This window comes from Chinchilla lanigera, unplaced genomic scaffold, assembly GCF_000276665.1.
Source record: "Chinchilla lanigera isolate Chin_1 unplaced genomic scaffold, ChiLan1.0 scaffold00017, whole genome shotgun sequence".
Taxonomy (NCBI): Eukaryota; Metazoa; Chordata; class Mammalia; order Rodentia; family Chinchillidae; genus Chinchilla; species Chinchilla lanigera.
This window is the reverse complement of record NW_004955418.1, coordinates 849,345-866,734: the sequence shown is the minus strand read 5'-3', so window position 1 is coordinate 866,734 and position 17,390 is coordinate 849,345. Positions and strand designations below refer to the sequence as shown.

Sequence of the window (17,390 nt, the reverse complement as noted above, 5' to 3'; positions counted from 1 at the left end):
TGAGTGGGGGCTGCAGGGAGGGCTTGGGCTGCAGTTCCGCCTGGGCTGCTGCAGCTGGGGCGCCTGTGTACATGTGTGTGCCCCTGGGAGTGTGAATGAGGGGTGTCTGTGGGCGGGGGAGCTGTATCCGTGTCCCGGGGGTCTGGCGGCGCCGTGGGCAGCCTGGCGCGCCTGCTCCCTGGGGTCCCCGCCGAGCGCCTGCCTGGCTGCGGGACCCCGTTGCCAGGAGCAGTCAGGATGCGGCAGCGTCTCCATGGCAACGTGGCATCTCGCGCCGCGCGCCGCCCTCCCCCGGCGCCCCGCAGTGGGCAGGAGGCCGAGCCTGGCAGCCCCTCCCGGCCCAGCAGCCAGCAAGCTGGGCCAGGAGGCCAAAGCCTGACGGGAGGAGTCGAGGAGGGGGCTTCTTATTTTTTTTAAGAATGAGGGGCTGACCTGCCTTTACTTCCCTTCGCATCTGGGGAAAGGAGATAGGAGGGCTCTGTCCAGAGGCTGTCCCCTCCCTGCGCCTCCTGTAGGCCAGGAAATCACGAACAGGGTCTGATCAGGGCGAAAGACCCTCGCTGGCGGAGGGACATTTCTGATCTAAGTCCTGGCCATGAAAATGGCACAGCGATCCCGGCTGGAGCGGCTCTGGAGAGGGCACTGAGGCACTGCGGGCAGTGGCATCCTGTCCAGGACGAGCACAAGCCCAGCAACTGCATCAACCCCTCTGTGCCCGGCACCCACACTGCGCACAGACGCCGGCGCGCGCAGCCCCAGCTACGACGCCCGCAGTGCCCCTTGCTTGCCTTCTTCGTCTCGCCGGACACGCGAGACACGTGGAGCCCCAGCTACGACGCCCGCAGTGCCCCTTGCTTGCCTTCTTCGTCTCGCCGGACACGCGAGACACGTGGAGCCCCAGCTACGACGCCCGCAGTGCCCCTTGCTTGCCTTCTTCGTCTCGCCGGGTCCGCGGACACGCGCGGTGCGTCCTAGTGTGGACCCGCCCCAGGTCCCACCCAGGGTCTTCCCGGTGCTGCCCCTACGTCCCGTCCCTGTGTGGTTTTCTGCTTGTCCAGTACACCACTGTGTTGGATACTTAGTACCTCCAAGGAGCCACTCGGGGAGCACCAGTCACCGGGTGCCTCCTTCCCGTCTGGGCTCAGGGCCCCTAACACTCCTCAGGGCCCACCCGCTGCCCCAGCGCCGGCCGGGGGCCCCAGGGTCGTCCTCCCAGGGTCGTCCTCCTCACCCACCCGGGGCCCGGCACACCCAGCACAGCCGCCGAATGTTTCCCGCACTTCTGTGTACCTGGTGCTCACCTCCGCAAGCTCGTTCTGCCCATTTGCCCCTCCTGCCCCTCTTGCTACGGGTAAACTCCCTCTGCCCCTGTCTCCGCTCTGCCCTCCAAGCCCGACCTACGCCCGGCTGTCGTGCCCGCAGTGGCCAGGAGGGGGCGTACGAGCGGTCACCCGGGGCTCTCGCAAGGGGCGGGAGTGGAGTGGAGTGGAGGCTGGGGGATAGCACTCGAGGTTCTAAAGAGGCGGAGTCCGCGCCCTGGGTGGGGCTGCATTCCAGGGCAGATTTCCCCGAAGTGGCCGCACCCCTACCTCCCATCCTCTGCAAGCCCCTCCGGGCCCGCCGCAGCCGCCGTCGTGGCTTTCGCAATGAGATGGGGCGTGCGCCCTCTGGTGGCCGCGGAGCAACGGCGCTCCCGGGTGGCTGGGGAGGGGTGCGGCTGGGGCTGGTCTTCACCTGCCTGGGCCTGTTTCCCAATCTTCAGCGGTCGGGAGGTGGGCGACACCCTCTTCCCCGCGCACGCTGTGGGTTTTCCCATGTTCTGTGTATGGAGGAAATGGACGGCGCCGCGGCAGGAGAGATCCAGGTTAGACTCCCGAAGCGTCCTGAGTTGGGGTGGCCTTGGCCTGCAGGGCTTGCCTAGCAGAAGGACCGCGCTCACGGAGCCCCCGCTGGAGTTGGAGCACGTGATTTCCTTCTTCCTAAACCTCAGTTTCCTCACTTATATTTTTTGTTTTTTTTTTTGGTTTTTGGTTTTTCTCCGGTACCGGGAACCGAACTCACGACCTTGCGCTTGCCAGGCAGGAGCTTTGCCGCTGAGCTAAATCCCCAGCCCCTTCCTCACTTATAAAATGAGCATCAGAAACTTCCGCCTGTTCTTCCAGGACAGTCCTGAAGGTTCAATGAGACGGTGAGATGGGATGACAGCAGCTAATAGTGTTAACTGAGCACCCTCCTGCTGCTGGGTGTTGTGCAGAGTGATCCAGCGTCTGTGATTCGGAGGTCATTGTACCGGGAGGGTGCAGAGCTTGGCTCTGAAGATGCTTTCTGTCCTGACCAGCTCAAGGCAGGGTGACAAAGGCCCTAGGAGATCTGTGCCTGATGTCAGGCCCCAGTGTCCTCTGTCCCTGCTGGGGCTGGAGGCCGAGCGAGGGACAGCGGGCCCTGGGGAGCTCTCTGTGCAGTGCTCCCTGGTCCTCAGGCCTGGCTGGAACATCGGAACATCCAGGCGCGGGGAGGGAGTAGGGCTGGTTGGTGGAGGAAGCATATGTCCTGGCCCGGGCAGCGGGACCTGGGGGCCTTGCCCTGGAGCCTGGGCGCTTTCCTGCGGAGGGAATATCCGCGGGCAGGAAGGAAGACCCTGGGAGGAGAGGAAGCGGAGGAGAAGCAGGGGACAGGAGCCAGATGGGAGGGAGCGCTTTGGGACAGCCGAGAGAGAGGACATCTGGCCTGGCCTGGCCTGGCTGAGAGGCTGCGGCTGTGATCCGGCCAGGTTTGGATCTGTGTGTGGTGGCAGGGAGGGGAAGGGACGAGGATATGCGTGCCACCTGTTTCCTCCTGTGGCCCTGACGATAGCGCAGGCCTGTAATCCTGGCTACCCTAGAGGTTGAGGCAGGAGGATCACAAGTTCAAGGCCAATTTAGTGAAACCTTGTTTCAAAATAAAAGTCATATTTTTATTAGCTCAGTGGTCGAGCGGCCCTGGGTTCAGTACTCAGTATCAGTGTAGAGGGGGTGGGGAGAACACCTCTGTCTGAGGCTGGATGGGACTAATACACAGGTCAGGGATGTAAAGTACCAACTAGGCCAGATGTACTGTACCGGTGCCTCACGATTGGTCGTCCCTCCTCCCTGGGTGGACTGCCTGATCTGTGAGAAAATAGCTCGGACAGAGTCTGGTGTGCCCAGTGCCTGTGAGCTCACATATTCATTCAACAACCGTTATCAAACACCTACTATGTGTTGGGGTCCAGACTTGTCACCATGAACAGGAGCCAGTCCCTCCCCTCACAGAACTTGTCTGTAGGGAGTAAGATGAGCCACCTGAAAACACAGAGCCTGGGACAGCCCAGACCATGTCCTGACCCAGTCTGGGAGCGAGGCAAGTCTTCCTGGAGGAGGCCCTGTCCTTGTCAGGATCTGGAGGGTGCAGCAGAGGGAGGAGCACCGCGGGGGGTGGGAGGAGGGTCCAAGGCAGAGGGGAGGGCAGGCCCAGCCTGGGCTGGGAAGGCCCAGCCCGCCGCACAGAGAGTGGCAGCGAACAGGGGCAGGAAGGCTCCTGGGTAGCGCTTTGGCTTTCTTCCCTGAGCAGTGGGGAGCCAGAGAAGGTTCTGGGCAGGGCAGAATGGTCAGAGTGGGATAAGCCGAGCAGAGGCACTCAGGACCCCACCATGTGACCTCTCTGCTCTCCCAGTCACACTTCTCTCTGGGCTGCTGTAACCCCCGGGGGGCTCCTCAAAACCTGCTCCCGCTCCTGAGCTACCTTCCCTGCACGACGGTCACCCAGAGGAGGTGGCTTAGGTCCTCTTTGTCGCAGCACTTCCTCAGCCCTTTGGGGACAATCTCTGGCTGTGGCTGTGCTTGTGACCCAAGAGTGCAGCTCCGCGGGGAGAGGGAAGGGCGGGCGCCCTGCCCACTGAAGTGAGGACTGGCCAGGGCTCCGCAGGGCGCAGCCACGCGGCGCTGGCGCACAGGGGCCCTTGGTGAGTGCTCTGCGGTGGCCGCCTTGAAATCCTCAGTGATTTTATCTTCGAATCTGCGCCGTGTCCGTGAGGTCTGGCGGCCAGCAGAGCCTATGTGAGCAGAGGTGTGCGCAGCTCAGTGAGGCCCAACGCGGGTCCCAGGTGAGCGAGGTGAGAGGTCCCGGACATCCCTGAGGGGCCACGGCCTCCGTCCCAACCACAGTTGCCAGGCCCAAAAGGACACTGGTGTCCTAAGGAAGCCGAGTGGCCCGAGACTTCAGCTATTGCCCTTGCTGTGACACAGGCAGGAGCAATGGGACTCTAGCTCTGGTCCTCTCTCTGCATGGTCCGAGTCGAGGCCCGGCGTGCGGGGCAGGCTGGGTGCCAAGGAATGAGGGAAAGCAGCTGGGTTATTCCTTAATGAAGTGCACATGCAGAATCTCAGTGATCGCGCGTGTGAGTTAAACCCTCTTACATTTGCATTTATTTTTTTTTTGTGTGTGTGTGTTTGTTTGTCTGGACATAAGGTATCATTATGTAGCCCGGCTGACCTCAACTCCCAAACCTTTTGACTCAGCCTCCTGAGTAGGTGGCATTACAGGTTCATGCCCCTGTGCCTAGCTGCCCTACCTTCTGAATAAGGCTCTGGTGTTGCCCTCTTGTGCCAGATCCCACAGAGTAACCTGTCCCAGATCTCTAGCTGGGGAGCTATGGGGTGGGGCCTGGGCATGCCCTGCAAGTGCCCAGGAGGAGCCTGGCCTGTAGGGGCAGAACCACCCCTTTCTGCAGCCCCCCTGCCCCAGTGTGCCACTGTCCAGGTGCTGGGCTTTGAAGATGCTGCTGCCCTGGCCCTGAGGAAATTTCACTGACTACCAGGCTGCCGTCCAGCCTGACTAGCCTGGCGGGGTTCTTGCTTCCCTTCCTTTAAGATGAGGCACCTCTAGGGCAGTGCCTGCAGAGGGGCTGTGGGCTGGAGAGGAGCTACCATGCCCCTCTCCCAGCACCTGAGCCCTCTCTGCTGATTTTCCAGCAGGCCAGACTCAAGTCTAGCACAGGGCCTTTGTACTTACTCTTCCATCTGTCTGTAGTTCACATTTACCTGATGATTGATGACTGACTCTTTGTTGTTCTTTGGTTCTTAGTATAAATGTCATCTCCTCTGGAACAGTGTGCCTGACTGCTCTAATGGACATCCTTTCTCCACGTTTTTTTTTTTTTTTTTTTGAGTCAGGGTCTCACTATGTAGTTCAGGCTGGTTTTGAATTCACTATGTAGCCCTGGCTGGCCTTGAACTCATATGGATCCTCCTGCCTCAGCCTCTCAGGTGCTGGGATTACAGGTGTATGATACCAGGCCAGGAGATACTCCCCCCTTTGCAGTTATTCTGTTAACTTTACTTTTTAATTTTCTGTACAGCATTTACCAGATGAATATGTATGTGTGTGTATATATGTTTTAATGAAGAATCAACGTTCTTGGACACTCGGCTGTGTCTCTTCTTGCCCTTGCTTGTGGCCCTGGCTGCTGCGAGGCTGCTGTTGCCTGGCAGAGCAGAGCTTGCTGATGGAATGCAGACGAGCCACGGAGAAGATGGAGTAGCTGGAGAAGCGGGCTTGGGGCTGGGGCCGCCGCGGGGGATCTCGGGGAAGAGCTTTGCTTGGGACCCTTTGCGAAGCCCAGGTCTCCCGTGGCTGAAGGCGGTGAGAGGGGAGACAAAGAGGCTCGGTGGCCACTGGTGCGCACGACTGTGTCTCGTGCCAGCAGCAGGGCTGGGAGGAGGACAGCACGGGGGGCCGGTGGTCGCCTCTGGCGGGGATGAGACAACACGGGTGGCATCCGGCTTCGCCCTTCCTGCAGGGCCAGCGGCTGCTGTGGCCGGTCTGGAGCTGGGCAGGGTGACCACTTCCAAGCTCTGCCAGGACACAGCCGCCTCGCCACCTCCCCACAGGCCTCGGTGACTCCCAGAAATGCTGCAGCCCTGATGCCCTGGTCTCTCCTGTCCCGAGGAAGTGTCCACTCCCAAGTCCGGGACTCGTCACCCTCTCCAGGCCGGGCGGAAGCTGACCCTTCCCAGCTCCCGCCTCGCGCCCTGGGACAGTAGCCGGCTCCCCTCATTTCTGAGCCTCTTGCTCCCTTCAGGCCAGGCCCTTGAGGTCCGGGGGTGGGCCCAAGTTCTCACTGAGTGGCAGCACATAGTAGGTGCCCCAGGCAGACTCCACCTGCTTTTACCGAGTTCCCGGCACACAACAAGCAGAGCAAGCCCGACACATTGTCACAGTGTATTGATTGATTGATGGATTTTGGTACAGGGTCTTGAACCCAGGGCCTCATGCATGCCAGGCAAGCAATCTAGCACTGAGCCGTACCCCTAGCTACTCCCTCCCTTTTAAAAAATGTTCTATTTGGGGGCAGGGTCTCCCTGAGTTGCCTGGGCTGGCCTCATACTACAGATCCTTCTGCCTCCGCCTCCTGAGTAGCGGGGATTTGGGCTGTGCTGCTGTGCCTGGTTTCATTTCATTAGTGCTAATGGTGGCAGAGTACAGACAGCAAAAGCCCAGTATTGTCCTTCCCAGCCTGGTTGTTCTGTTATCACACTGCTGTCAGGGCTCCTCCACGGGGTGGTGTGTGTGGGGCTCCTTCTGGGGGGCAGTGGGTACTGTCCACTGTGTACCCCACCACGTTCTGCTTAACCACCTGGCCGCCGGTGGATGCTTAGGTCACCCCCCCTTGCTGGCCACTACGGCTGCTGCTGCTGTGAATGGGGCCCAGACAGTGCTTCGAGCCCCTTTTCTAGTCCCTTTGGGAATATGCCCAGGTGTGCAACTGCTGGACCATATGGAAATTCTGTCTTTGATTTTTTGAGGGATCATTTTAGTCCTGTGCTCTCCCCTCCCCTCTTCTCCCCTCCCCTACTCTCTCCTTCTCTCCTCTCTCTCTGAGAAAGGGCCTTTCTAAGTAGTTCAGGCTGGCCTTGAAGTCACTGTGTAGCCCAGGCTGGCTTTAACTTCACAGTAATCCTCCTGCCGCAGCCTCCTGAGTGCTGGGACTATAGGCGTGCACCACCACACCCAACATCATCGTAACATTTTTCTTTTTTTTCTTTTTTTTGGTATTTTTCTGGTACTGGGAATTGAACTCATGACCTTGTGCTTGCCAGTCAGGTGCTGTGCCACTGAGCTAAATCCCCAGCCCCTTGTAACATTTTTCATAATGGCTGCACCATTTTATGTTTCCACCAATATTACACAAGAGTTTCAGACTTTCTATTCCTCACTAATGCTTAATTTCTTTCTTGCTTGCTTGCTTGCTTGCTTGCTTCGGAAATACCCTAGTGGATTTGAAGCAGTGTCTCCTGTGCTGTTTGCATGTGCCATGAAGCGTTCATGTGTGGAAGCTTGGTCCTTAGTGTGGTGGTGTTAAGGGGTGGTGGAGCCAGGTGGGGTGATACCTAGCTGTAATCCCAGCACTCTAGGAGGAGGATTGTGAGTTCAATCCCAGCCTGGGCCACTTAGGGATTTGGTGAGACCCTGTCTAAAAATAAGAAATAAAAGCCTGAGGATGCAGCTCTGTTGAAAGGCCCTGGATTCAGCCCTGTGTATGTGTGTTGGAAATGTTAAGGGGCAGAGGTTAAGGGAAGATAATTAAGTCCTTGGAAGGATTAATATAGTTCTCATATAGTTAGTTCCCACCAGAAGTTTTTTTTTTGGGGGAAAGGGTCCTTCTAAGATGCCAAAGTCAGGCTCAAACTTTGGTGATTTTCCCGGAGTACTCGTATATATAATTTTATTTCATTTATTTATTTTTTATCTTTGTGAGTCAGGGTTTCACTATGTAGTCCAGGCTGGTCTTGAACTTGCTATATAACCCAGACTGGCCTCCAGTTTACAGCAATCCTCCTGCCTCAGCCTCCCAAGTGCTGGGATTACAGGCAAAAAAAAAAATTATATATATACGAAACTGGTCTCAAACCCAGGGCCTGTGTATGGCTAGGCAACTGCTCTACCACTGAGCGACATCCCCAGCCCCTCAGGTTTTTGCTGTAACAGTGGAAAATGGACCCACACGCGTTATGCTGTTTATTTCCATTTCCCCAATGGTTAGGATACACATGTAGGAGGAAACATGGCTTGTGGGAGCGAAGAGGGAGCCTCTGAGCCCCAGTGGCCTCCAAGAACTTTAGGTGATTGTATTTGAATGGAGGCCAGGCAGTGAGGCCGCTAGTGTGTCGGGAGCGGTACGAGCACCCAGGCTCGCAAGCGGGAAGCGAGCGCTGTGTGTTTTGCTGGAAAATAGTGAATAATTGACCGTGGGTGGGTGCTGGTGGGTGCGAGGGTTTGCACGGTGGGCAGTGCTGGGCAATGCGGGGCTGTAGGCCATGGAAAGGTATTTGGGCTTTCAGCAGAACGGACAGGCAACAAGACAGGGGTGACAGGCGTGAGGTCGCAATGGGGCGCGGCGCCTGTGCTTGTGGGGTGCACACGGGAGACACGCCGTGTGCGCCTGGGGACTCCCAGCCTCCCAGGATCGGGATGTGATCGCTAAGGACCTCCCCCTCCCCCGCAGCCCCGCCCGCCGCCCCAGCCAATGAAGCTCCCCGGCTCCTATCACCGATCTGGGGCCAGCGAGAAGGATCTGTACCCCTATTTAGGGGCTTAGGCCAGATACCTTCAAGGGTCTGAGGACAGGGCTCCCGGCTTGAGACCAGGAGAGGGCTCCTCGCCCGCTTTTGGCAAGGAGCAGGGGACGCAGGGGCCTGGGGAGAGAGCGCGGCGTCTGCAGTACCGGGAAGGGCCGCGCGAGGGCGGGAGGGGAAGGGCCGCGGAGGAGTGGGGAGGGGGAGGGGAGGGGCAGGGGGACAGAGCTTCTGGGCCCTTGGGCGGCTGAGGGCTTCTGTCTGCGCGGCTCCGTGGTTCGGTTCGGTTTCTGCCTCCAAGTGTCAGTGTGGGGGAAGAAAATGAAGTCATCCCATTTCTCAGCATGTCCTCCCAGGCCCAGGGAAGTACAGCATTTGCCTATGGTCACCAGCAGGGGGATTCAGCCCCTGCCTGGGCGGTCAGCTCCAACCGCTGCGCACCCAAATGGACTCACCTGGGGAGTGCTCCTATCCTTGTCTCCCGGCCTCACCTTGCCCCTCTGATCAGGACACCCAGCCTCCTGCCCCCGTCCACAGGGCCAGAGCAGCCCCAGGAGGGGGCTGGCACTTGAGGCCCTTTGCTGGGGCCCCTGAAGGTGAGCTGTGGTGTGTGTGTGTGTGTCCCATGCCATGGTAACCATGGGATACCAACATCTGGTTGTAGGCCTTGGTGAGCCTTCCCCTGCCTCTAGGTCCCGGCCAGCACTGCTGAATCCGCTCTGAACACGTGTTCAAGGCAAGGATACAACCAGGGTCCCCCTAAAACGCGCATCCTCCCACTCCTGGGAGCACGATATGGCAGTTTGGCTGTCCCTAGGGGAAAGATACGGTTTCAGTTTTAGACTAAGGACGAGGGAGGAGCAAGGAATCATCTAGGACTGTGTAGCAAGGTAGGGCCAAGGCCCTGCTTCTTTCTACTCAGAAAGGACTGGATGGCCCAGGAAAGTGGGTCAGCTTGTTGTATACACCCACAGGCTCAGCGTGGAAGGGCAGTCACCTGGCCTCCTGCTCCTGAAAATCCTCCCTGACTATGCCCTCTGCCATCAGTGTCAGAAATGACCTCAGAAATGATGTTTGCTTTCTTCTTTTTTCTTGTTCTTTTTGTTTTTAGACAGGGGCTCATGTAGTTTAGGCTGGCCTTGGATTTACTATAGCCCAAGTTGGCTTTGAAGTTGAGGCAATCTCCCTGCTTCAGCCTCCAGTTGCTGGGACACAGGCATGCGCCACCACACCCTGCAGAAACAGTGTTTTCTATCTGGTTTGGGAGGCCAAAAGTTCACGCTGAGCTTCTTCACTGGACCCGAGAGACTTTCGCTCCATTTTTCCGGCCAGCCTAGAAATCCCCTGTCTAGTCCTCCTGACGGGCTCCCTGTCTTGCTGATGAGGAGCTCACTGGTGCGTCGTACGGCAGTTTTGGGGTGTCTGAGCTGGCCGGCTGTGCTGCGTGGCTATGGGAACCGGCCAGCCTGAGCTGCACAGAGCAAGTGGCCTCTCTGCTGCATGCAGGCCTCAGATGGTGCCTGCCAGAGAAGTCTGTGTTCCCTCCCTGTTCCATAAACAAGATTTCCAGCACTTCATCACCTGGGCAGCTTGCCACTGGGTGCACTGTGGCTGGGACTGGCTCCTTCTGTGGTGACAGTTTTTTTCTCAATACATAAGAAGATATGTGTTTGTTACCGGGAAAAGTTATTCCTGATTTCACCACCCAAAGATCATTCCCTCTAGTTGCTTGGGGCCACATTTCCTGAGCTGACACCTGTGTGTGTTAGAGTGTGAAGCAGAGCAGGGTGTGGTGGTGCATGCTTCTAAGCTTAGTACTCAGGAGACTGAGGCAGGAGGATTGCCATGAGTTTAAGGACAGCCTGGGCTACATAGTGAGTTCAAGACCAGCGTGAACTACATAGTAAGATGCTGTCTCAAAAAAAAAAACAAAAAACAAAAAACCCAAATAGGGCCAGGGATATAGCTCAGTGACACAAGTACCTGCCTGGCAAGTGCAAGGTCCTGAGTACAATTCCCGGTACCAAAAAAACAAATAAAGGTCAAAGAAACAAATAAAAATAAATAAATATATACATAAATAAATAAATACACCCCCAAACCCAAACCAAACAAAAAAATAAAGTGAGAGGCTACACAAGGTTAGCCTGAAGCTGATGGTAGGATGCCTCTCAGGGTAGACAGGCAACTTCTTTCTAACTTAATACCTCAAAGGACCATTTGGTTATAAGACTGGCCTGCTCTGTAAGACCAGGGATCAGCACAAAAAGAATGCAATGTCTGATGATGGAATTCCCTTCCCAAAGGGCCACGCTAGAGATGCAGGGAGCATTTCCCCAAGCACTGCCTTCCCCGCCCGCTCCCAGCAGCCACTCTCCTTCCACGGCCTTACTACTCCTCAAGCCACAGCAGCGTCCGGGAGCCAAGCAGACCAGTGTCCCACAGGCAGGCCCTGCAGAACGGAGATGCGAAGCCTATAGTCCTGAGTACCCCCAAGACCCCAGGCAAGGATCAGGGTGCCACGAACACGATCCTCATCCCATGCATCGTCACGTGGGGTGGTGTCAAGGTGACCCCAGAGACCTGCTTTTTAAGAAATCAAGTGCATATAGGGGCTGTTTTTCCACTGTAGCAAATATTTGTGATGTGTGATGCATCATTTCTGGGGGGGTTGCTACGGATGGAACTGAGGGACTCACACATGCTAGTACAGTGCTTCCCACCGGGCCACCCCCGAACCCCATGCTGCACCGCTTTTTAGTGTATTTATTTATGTTGGGTACCAGGAATCGAACTCATGACCTTACGCTTGCCAGGTAGGTACTGTGCAGATGAGCTATGCTCTGGCCCCGCTGCGTTTTTTAGTGGCCGTGTGCATCAAGGTGCCCATTTTCTCTAACCAGTGGCCTATTTCAGGGGATCTAAGCCAGCCACAGGTTTTTTTCATTATATTCAGTGGTTTTTTTTTGTTTTTGTTTTTGGTTTTTTTTTTTGGTACCAGGAATCAAACTGAGGACCTTGCACTTGCCAGGCAGGTGCTTATGCTGCTGAGCTATATCCCTGGCCCTATATTCAGTGCTGCACTGAACATTCCTGTAGCTTGCTCACACCATCTTTGTTTTCTTAGGACACATTCCCAGCAATGGGACAACTGGGTTGTGGGGCAGGAGCTCTGTAAGGCTTTTGATACCCGCTGACACTGCTTCCAAAGGTGATGCTGCTATGGGCTCCCAGCAGCTAACAGGTGTGTGCGTGTACCCACTTCCCACCCACACCACCGGCCACCCTTTTCCCCACGTTTTGCTGTTAACACTGGAAACATTTGAAGAAGTTGGACAAATTTCACAGTAAGCACCCATACAGCCATACCCAGATGTTACAATTGACAGTGTCTTAGCTTTATCATTCTCTGGGCAGCCCTCCTCTTTCAATTCTTTTTTTTTTTTTGTTTTTGTTTTTGTTTTTTTGAGACAGGGTCTTTATATGCAATTCAGGCTGGCCTTGAGCTCACTTTGTAGCCCAGGCTGGTCTCGAACTCTCAATGATCCTCCTGCCTCAGCCTCCCTAGTGCTGGGATTACAAGCGTGCACCACAATGCCTAGCCCAAACACTTCATGTGTATCATTAACTGAAGTTCGATATGTTTGCATGGTTCTTTCTTTTTCCCCAGTACTGGGGATCGAACCTTGGGTCTCGTGCACGCCAGGTAAGTTCTGTGCCACCGAGCCACATATTGGTTGGTTCTTTTTCTTTTTCATTTTCTTTTTCCTTCTTTCTCTTCTTCCTCTTCCTCTTCCTCTTCTCCTTGTCCTTCACCTTCTTTGTTGTGTTCTTCTTCTTCTTTTTTTTTTTTTTAAACAGGCTATGTTGCCCAGGCTGGTCTTGAACTTCTGGGCTCAACTGATCCTCCTGCCTCAGCCTCTCAAGTAGCTAAGACTATGGATATGCACCACTTCACCCGGCCAGTTCTTTGTCTAAGACAAAATATATATACAAGAAATGTGCTGTGATCATGAATGGTGTTACGTCAGTTTGACTTGAGTAAGAAGTGCCTGGTGATTAGTAAATTCCGGGTGGCTCTGTGGATGATTGACATGTAGGCCAACAAACGGAGGGGGAAGACCCACCCCAGATGCGGATGGCACCAACCAATAGACTTGTAGCTTGGAGAGACTAACAAGGGAGAAAAGAAGGAAGTGTCCCCCTTTTCTTGGAAGAGCGCCAGCCCTCGAACATTGGTCTACAGTTTCTTCAGGCTTCCAACTCAGAGCCACACCAGAGATTCCACAGTGAGCTTCCAGGCCTTTGATCTCCCACAGCTACCGGATCTGGGGCGCCGCCGCGTGCACACGGCCAGTTTGGGTTTTTCCGCCTCTGCGCCCGCACGTGGCTGTTGTGACTTCTGCCTCTGAGCCGCTAAGCTAATTTAATAATCCCTTTGTGGAATTATACACATATTTTATATTGGTTCTGTTCCTCTAGAGAACTCTAAGTAATACGTGCAGAAATCTCACGTATATCATTTGTTGAATTTTGACAAGAATGTGTATGGCCAACCATGCCAAGGTGGAGAATATTTCCATCACTCCTCAAAATTTCCCTGTTGGCTTCTCATCCGCACGGGTTTCTTTCTCCCATTGCTTAGTTTTGCCTTTTCTGGAATGTCAGAAAAATGGAATCACGCTCTGTGTATTATGTCTGGCTTGTTCCACTCAGCGTCGTGTTTTGGAGAATCATCCTGTTGTATATATCAGCAGTTTGTTCTTTTCTATTCCTACATAGAAGGCCATTGTATAGATACGTGATTGTTTGTTCAGTCGTTTGCCTTCTGATGGACTCCCTGGACTGTTTCTAGGTTGGACCGTTGTGAATAAAGCTGCTGTGACATTCTCATACAAGGTTTTGTGTGAACTTGTGTTTTCTGTTGGGTACGTATGAGCCGCATTGCTGAGTCACAGGGTAGGAGTAAGTTCAGTTTTATGACATTACTCAATCCATTTTCTACTCCCCTCTATCACTGAGTTCTCAGCTCAGGCCACAGTGGGGCTGCCACCTCTGCAGGTCAGGATGCCACACCTTGGGGACTATCCCTGACAGCCATATTGCCCGGGTTTGTGGCAGTTTTCCTGGAAATCAGCTGGGCACCTCAGGCTGTTTCTCATGGACAGATGAATGGACAGATGCCCAGCCCGCTCTTCTTCACTCTGAACTTGGGTAATTGCTCTGTTGGAAGCTGATTGTCAGCTTTTCCCTTTGTCCTCAGTAAGTCCCATCTGGTTGGCTTTGAGTTACCCACCCCAGGCCCCAGGCCCCAGGCCCCAGGCCCCAGGCAGTCCTGATAGCCATGAGACTCGCATACTAACACATACGCTGTCCCCAACCCTGAGCTGCCTCAAAGAGCCCTGGGATGAAGCTGTTATTATCCCCCTTTCAGAGAAGAGGAAACGGAGACACAGAGAGGTTAAGTAACTTGCCCAAGCTGACCCAGCAGAAAGTGGTAGAGCTGGGGTTAAAACCTAGGTATTCTGGCTCCAGATATTGTGGCTCCAGATATTATTGAGTAAGACACTAGGTCTTCATTTAAATCACTGGTTAAAAAGAAACAAAAACAAACAAAAACCTTTAGATCACACAAGTCCAGGATCAAAGACAGCAACTGATGACATGCTTCTAAAGACCTCTTCTTGTGTTCACCTTGTTCTATTTTTTTTTCTTGCTGTATATTTCAGGCTGGCCTTGAATTCACTGTGTAGCCTAGGCTGGCCTCCAACTTACAGAGGTCCTCCTGCCTCAGCCTCCTGCGGGCTGGAATTACAGGTATGCACCACCACAGCTGGCTCTTGTTCTATTTGTCCACACCCTGACAATAGTTGCATTACTGGCTGCAAAGTCATGGAACTGGGATCCAGCTGTGGCTCTCACCGTGATGTCAGCACAGTGTCCTTCACATCCCTTGAAAATGTCTGGAAACACATGTGTCAGAGCTTCCTGTGCAGATTCGCCCAGCCGGGGGCCTGACAAAGTGGAAGGAACAGGAGGTGGGGCTGCATGGCTCTTGTCTGAGTCCATGCAGATGCCCAGTGGCCCTCCCTCCCCTCTTGGTCCTGGACTCGTGTCTGACATGTAGTAGATGCTCAGTAAGTGCTTGCCACTTGTTTTAATAGGCCATTTGATTTTGTTTCTTATCGTGGCAAAATATATTTTAAATATGGACCTTAGTCGGGCACACTCAGGTTGTGGTGCAGTCATTGCTACTATCTATCCCAGAACACTGTTCATCATCTCTAATGACAGCCCTGCCATCTCCCCCACCCCAGGAGCATTTATTCCACTTCCTGTCTCTATGGCTTTGCCTATTCTAGATGTCTCACATATGGGATTCAGGAAATATTTATCCTTTTGAGCCTTTTTTTTTTTTTTGGTTTTTCTCCGGTACCGGGAACCGAACTCATGACCTTGCGCTTGCCAGGCAGGCGCTTTGCCGCTGAGCTAAATCCCCAGCCCCCTTTTGAGCCTCTTATTTTGCTTAGCTTCATGTTTTTAGACACTACATTGTAGCAAGTGTTAGAATTTCCTCCCATCCTTTTTTTGTTTTTTGTTTTTCTAAGACAGAGGCTCACTGTGTGTTCAGACTGACCTTGAAATCATTATGTAGCCCAGGCTGGCCTCAAACTTCTGATCCTCTTGCCTCAGCCTCCTGAGTGCTGGGATTGCAGGTGTGCACAACCATGCCTGGCAGAATTTCCTTCCTTTTAGAGTCTGAATATTCCATTACACAGGTATACTGACTTTTGCCAGGCATGGTTGCACATGCCTGTAATCCCAGCACTTGGGAGGTTGAGGCAGGAGGATCACTATGAGTTCAAGGCCAGCCTAGGTTACATAGTGAATTTAAGCCCAGACTGAACTTCAAAGCGAGACCTGAGACTTCTGCTAGTGCTGTCAGGATGAGGAGGCACCTTCCCGTGGAGAGGCACATGAGCTCGTGCTGCCTTAGCTGGTGGATGCTCTGTGGGAGGAAACTGCCTGGCAAGGGTACTGGTGGAGGGGGGTGCTGGGCTACAGGTGTGGAGGAGGACCAAGTGGAGGGCCTGGTGCCACGGCACGAAGCTGGAGCAGTTCCAGGCCTTGACTTTCCATTGACAGGAGCCCCTTCCCACCCAAGTAGTTTTTTGTTGTTTTCAGACAAGGTCTCACTGTGTAGTTCAGGATAGCTTTGAACTCACTGTGTGACCCAGGCTGGCCTTGAACTCAGGGCAATCCTCCCACCTCAGCCTCTTAAGTGCTGATATTAGAGGCATGTGCCACCACGCCTGGCTTCCAGCCAAATAGTTTTAAATTGTGCTTCTGTCCCTTGGAATCATTTACAGTGTGCTGGGTGTGGAGGCACACACCTGTAATCCTAGCACTTAGGAGGCTGAGGCAGGAGGATTGCTGTGAGTTTGAGGACAGCCTAGGCTATATAGTGAATTCAAGGCCAGCTTGAATTCATAAAGCAAGACCCTGTCTCAAAAATAGAAAAATCATTTACAAAGTACTTCCCTGAGCTCCTAGACTGGGCAGTTAGTGAGGTGTGGGTAGAGCCTGCAGGGCATGTGTGTAGCTCTGGGATAGAGGGGCTGAGTGCATGGGGGACCTCACCAGGGCTGGACGGAGGAGGACATGGGTTTTAGTTCCTTACTTGTCATTGGGAAGAATCCCCGACACCTGGAACTTGAGGAAAGGTTTATTTTGGCTCAGTTTCCGGGGGCTTCAGTCCATGCTTGTTGGCCAGTGTGGAGGCAGAACCGGCCTGGGGTGACCCACAGCTGCTCACTCTTGGCGGCAGGAAACGGAGAGAAGGAAGAAGCCGAGGCGCCTGAGCCACAGTGACCCGCCTGCTCTGCCCAAGAACAGCGCTTCCTGATAGCACCTTTAGCTGTGGACTTGCTGGTGGGTGAATCCACTGCTGAGCGTGGAGACCTCCGGCTCCACCCCCGACGAAGCTTTCACAGCCGTGTTAGACCCAAGCCGTGACGGCATGAGAACAGATTCATCTTGGCCCTGCTTGGAGGGGCTTTCAGACCGTCAGGGAGGACGAAGATGTTAATGTGGGCGAGCAGCAAGCTCGGCTAGGATAGAGCCTTCCCACGCGTGGGGTGGCGAGTAGGGTGGGAGACTGGCTCAGCCCGAGCCGAGCTGTTCCCGGAGCTCCTCTGACGCACAGGGGAGGTGGAGGCCGGGCTCCATCACATCCCGGGGAGTGATCTGGGGCGAGTGCTAACTCTCAGGGAGCGTGTCCTGAAAGCCAACAGGAGCGGAATGACGTCCCCCTAGTGGGCTGCTGCTAGGCTGGACCGGAACAACGCGCCAGGCTGAGCTGGGCCCGGCTCTTAGGTCCAGGTGTTCCCGCGCGCACAGCCTGGAGGTGCAGTTCCTGTGGCCACCAGGAGGTGGCGCCACGACCCCAAAAGACCCTCACCGCGGGGCTCCTTTTCGCGGGGCTCCCCCAGGGCTTGGGCGGGGCGGGGTCTGGGTCTCGCCTCGTTAGACGCCTAACGGGCAGAGGCTGCGTGTCTGCGCAGCCCTCGATGCTCAGCGGTCGCGGGCGTGGGGCAGAGGGGCCCTCGGTCGCCGCGGGGAGTCGGGGGCCCCGTTTTGTCAGTGTTGGGCGAGGGCGTGGCTTTCGAGGACGACCTGGGCAGAGTTGGGGCGGGCTGAGGTCGCACCTCGGGAAGGACTTCCGGAAAGGCGCCGCGGAGGCCGGTGGCAGACTCCGGCCGCGGGCGCTCGGGCCGGCGTCGGGGCCGGGGGTGCCCC

General features: G+C 55.1%; 1 protein-coding gene across 1 annotated transcript; it reads left to right on the top strand.

Moving 5' to 3' along the window:
• The first annotated feature begins 237 nt into the window (after positions 1-237).
• On the top strand, positions 238-13,489 carry LOC106148226. The gene is made up of 4 exons (XM_013512870.1): positions 238-387; positions 472-964; positions 1,763-1,864; positions 12,453-13,489. Exons 1-4 carry the CDS (start codon positions 238-240, stop codon positions 12,599-12,601), a joined length of 894 nt encoding a protein of 297 aa, XP_013368324.1. The 3' UTR covers positions 12,602-13,489.
• Positions 13,490-17,390: the final 3,901 nt, after the last annotated feature.

Coding starts and splice junctions, on each gene's coding strand:
- LOC106148226 (XM_013512870.1), top strand. CDS start 238: ATGCGGCAGCGTCTCCATGGCAACGTGGCATCTCGCGCCGCGCGCCGC. Junction 388..471: donor GCCAAAGCCTGACGGGAGGA/GTCGAGGAGGGG, acceptor GAAAGGAGATAG/GAGGGCTCTGTCCAGAGGCT. Junction 1,865..12,452: donor CCGCGGCAGGAGAGATCCAG/GTTAGACTCCCG, acceptor TTTTTTAAACAG/GCTATGTTGCCCAGGCTGGT.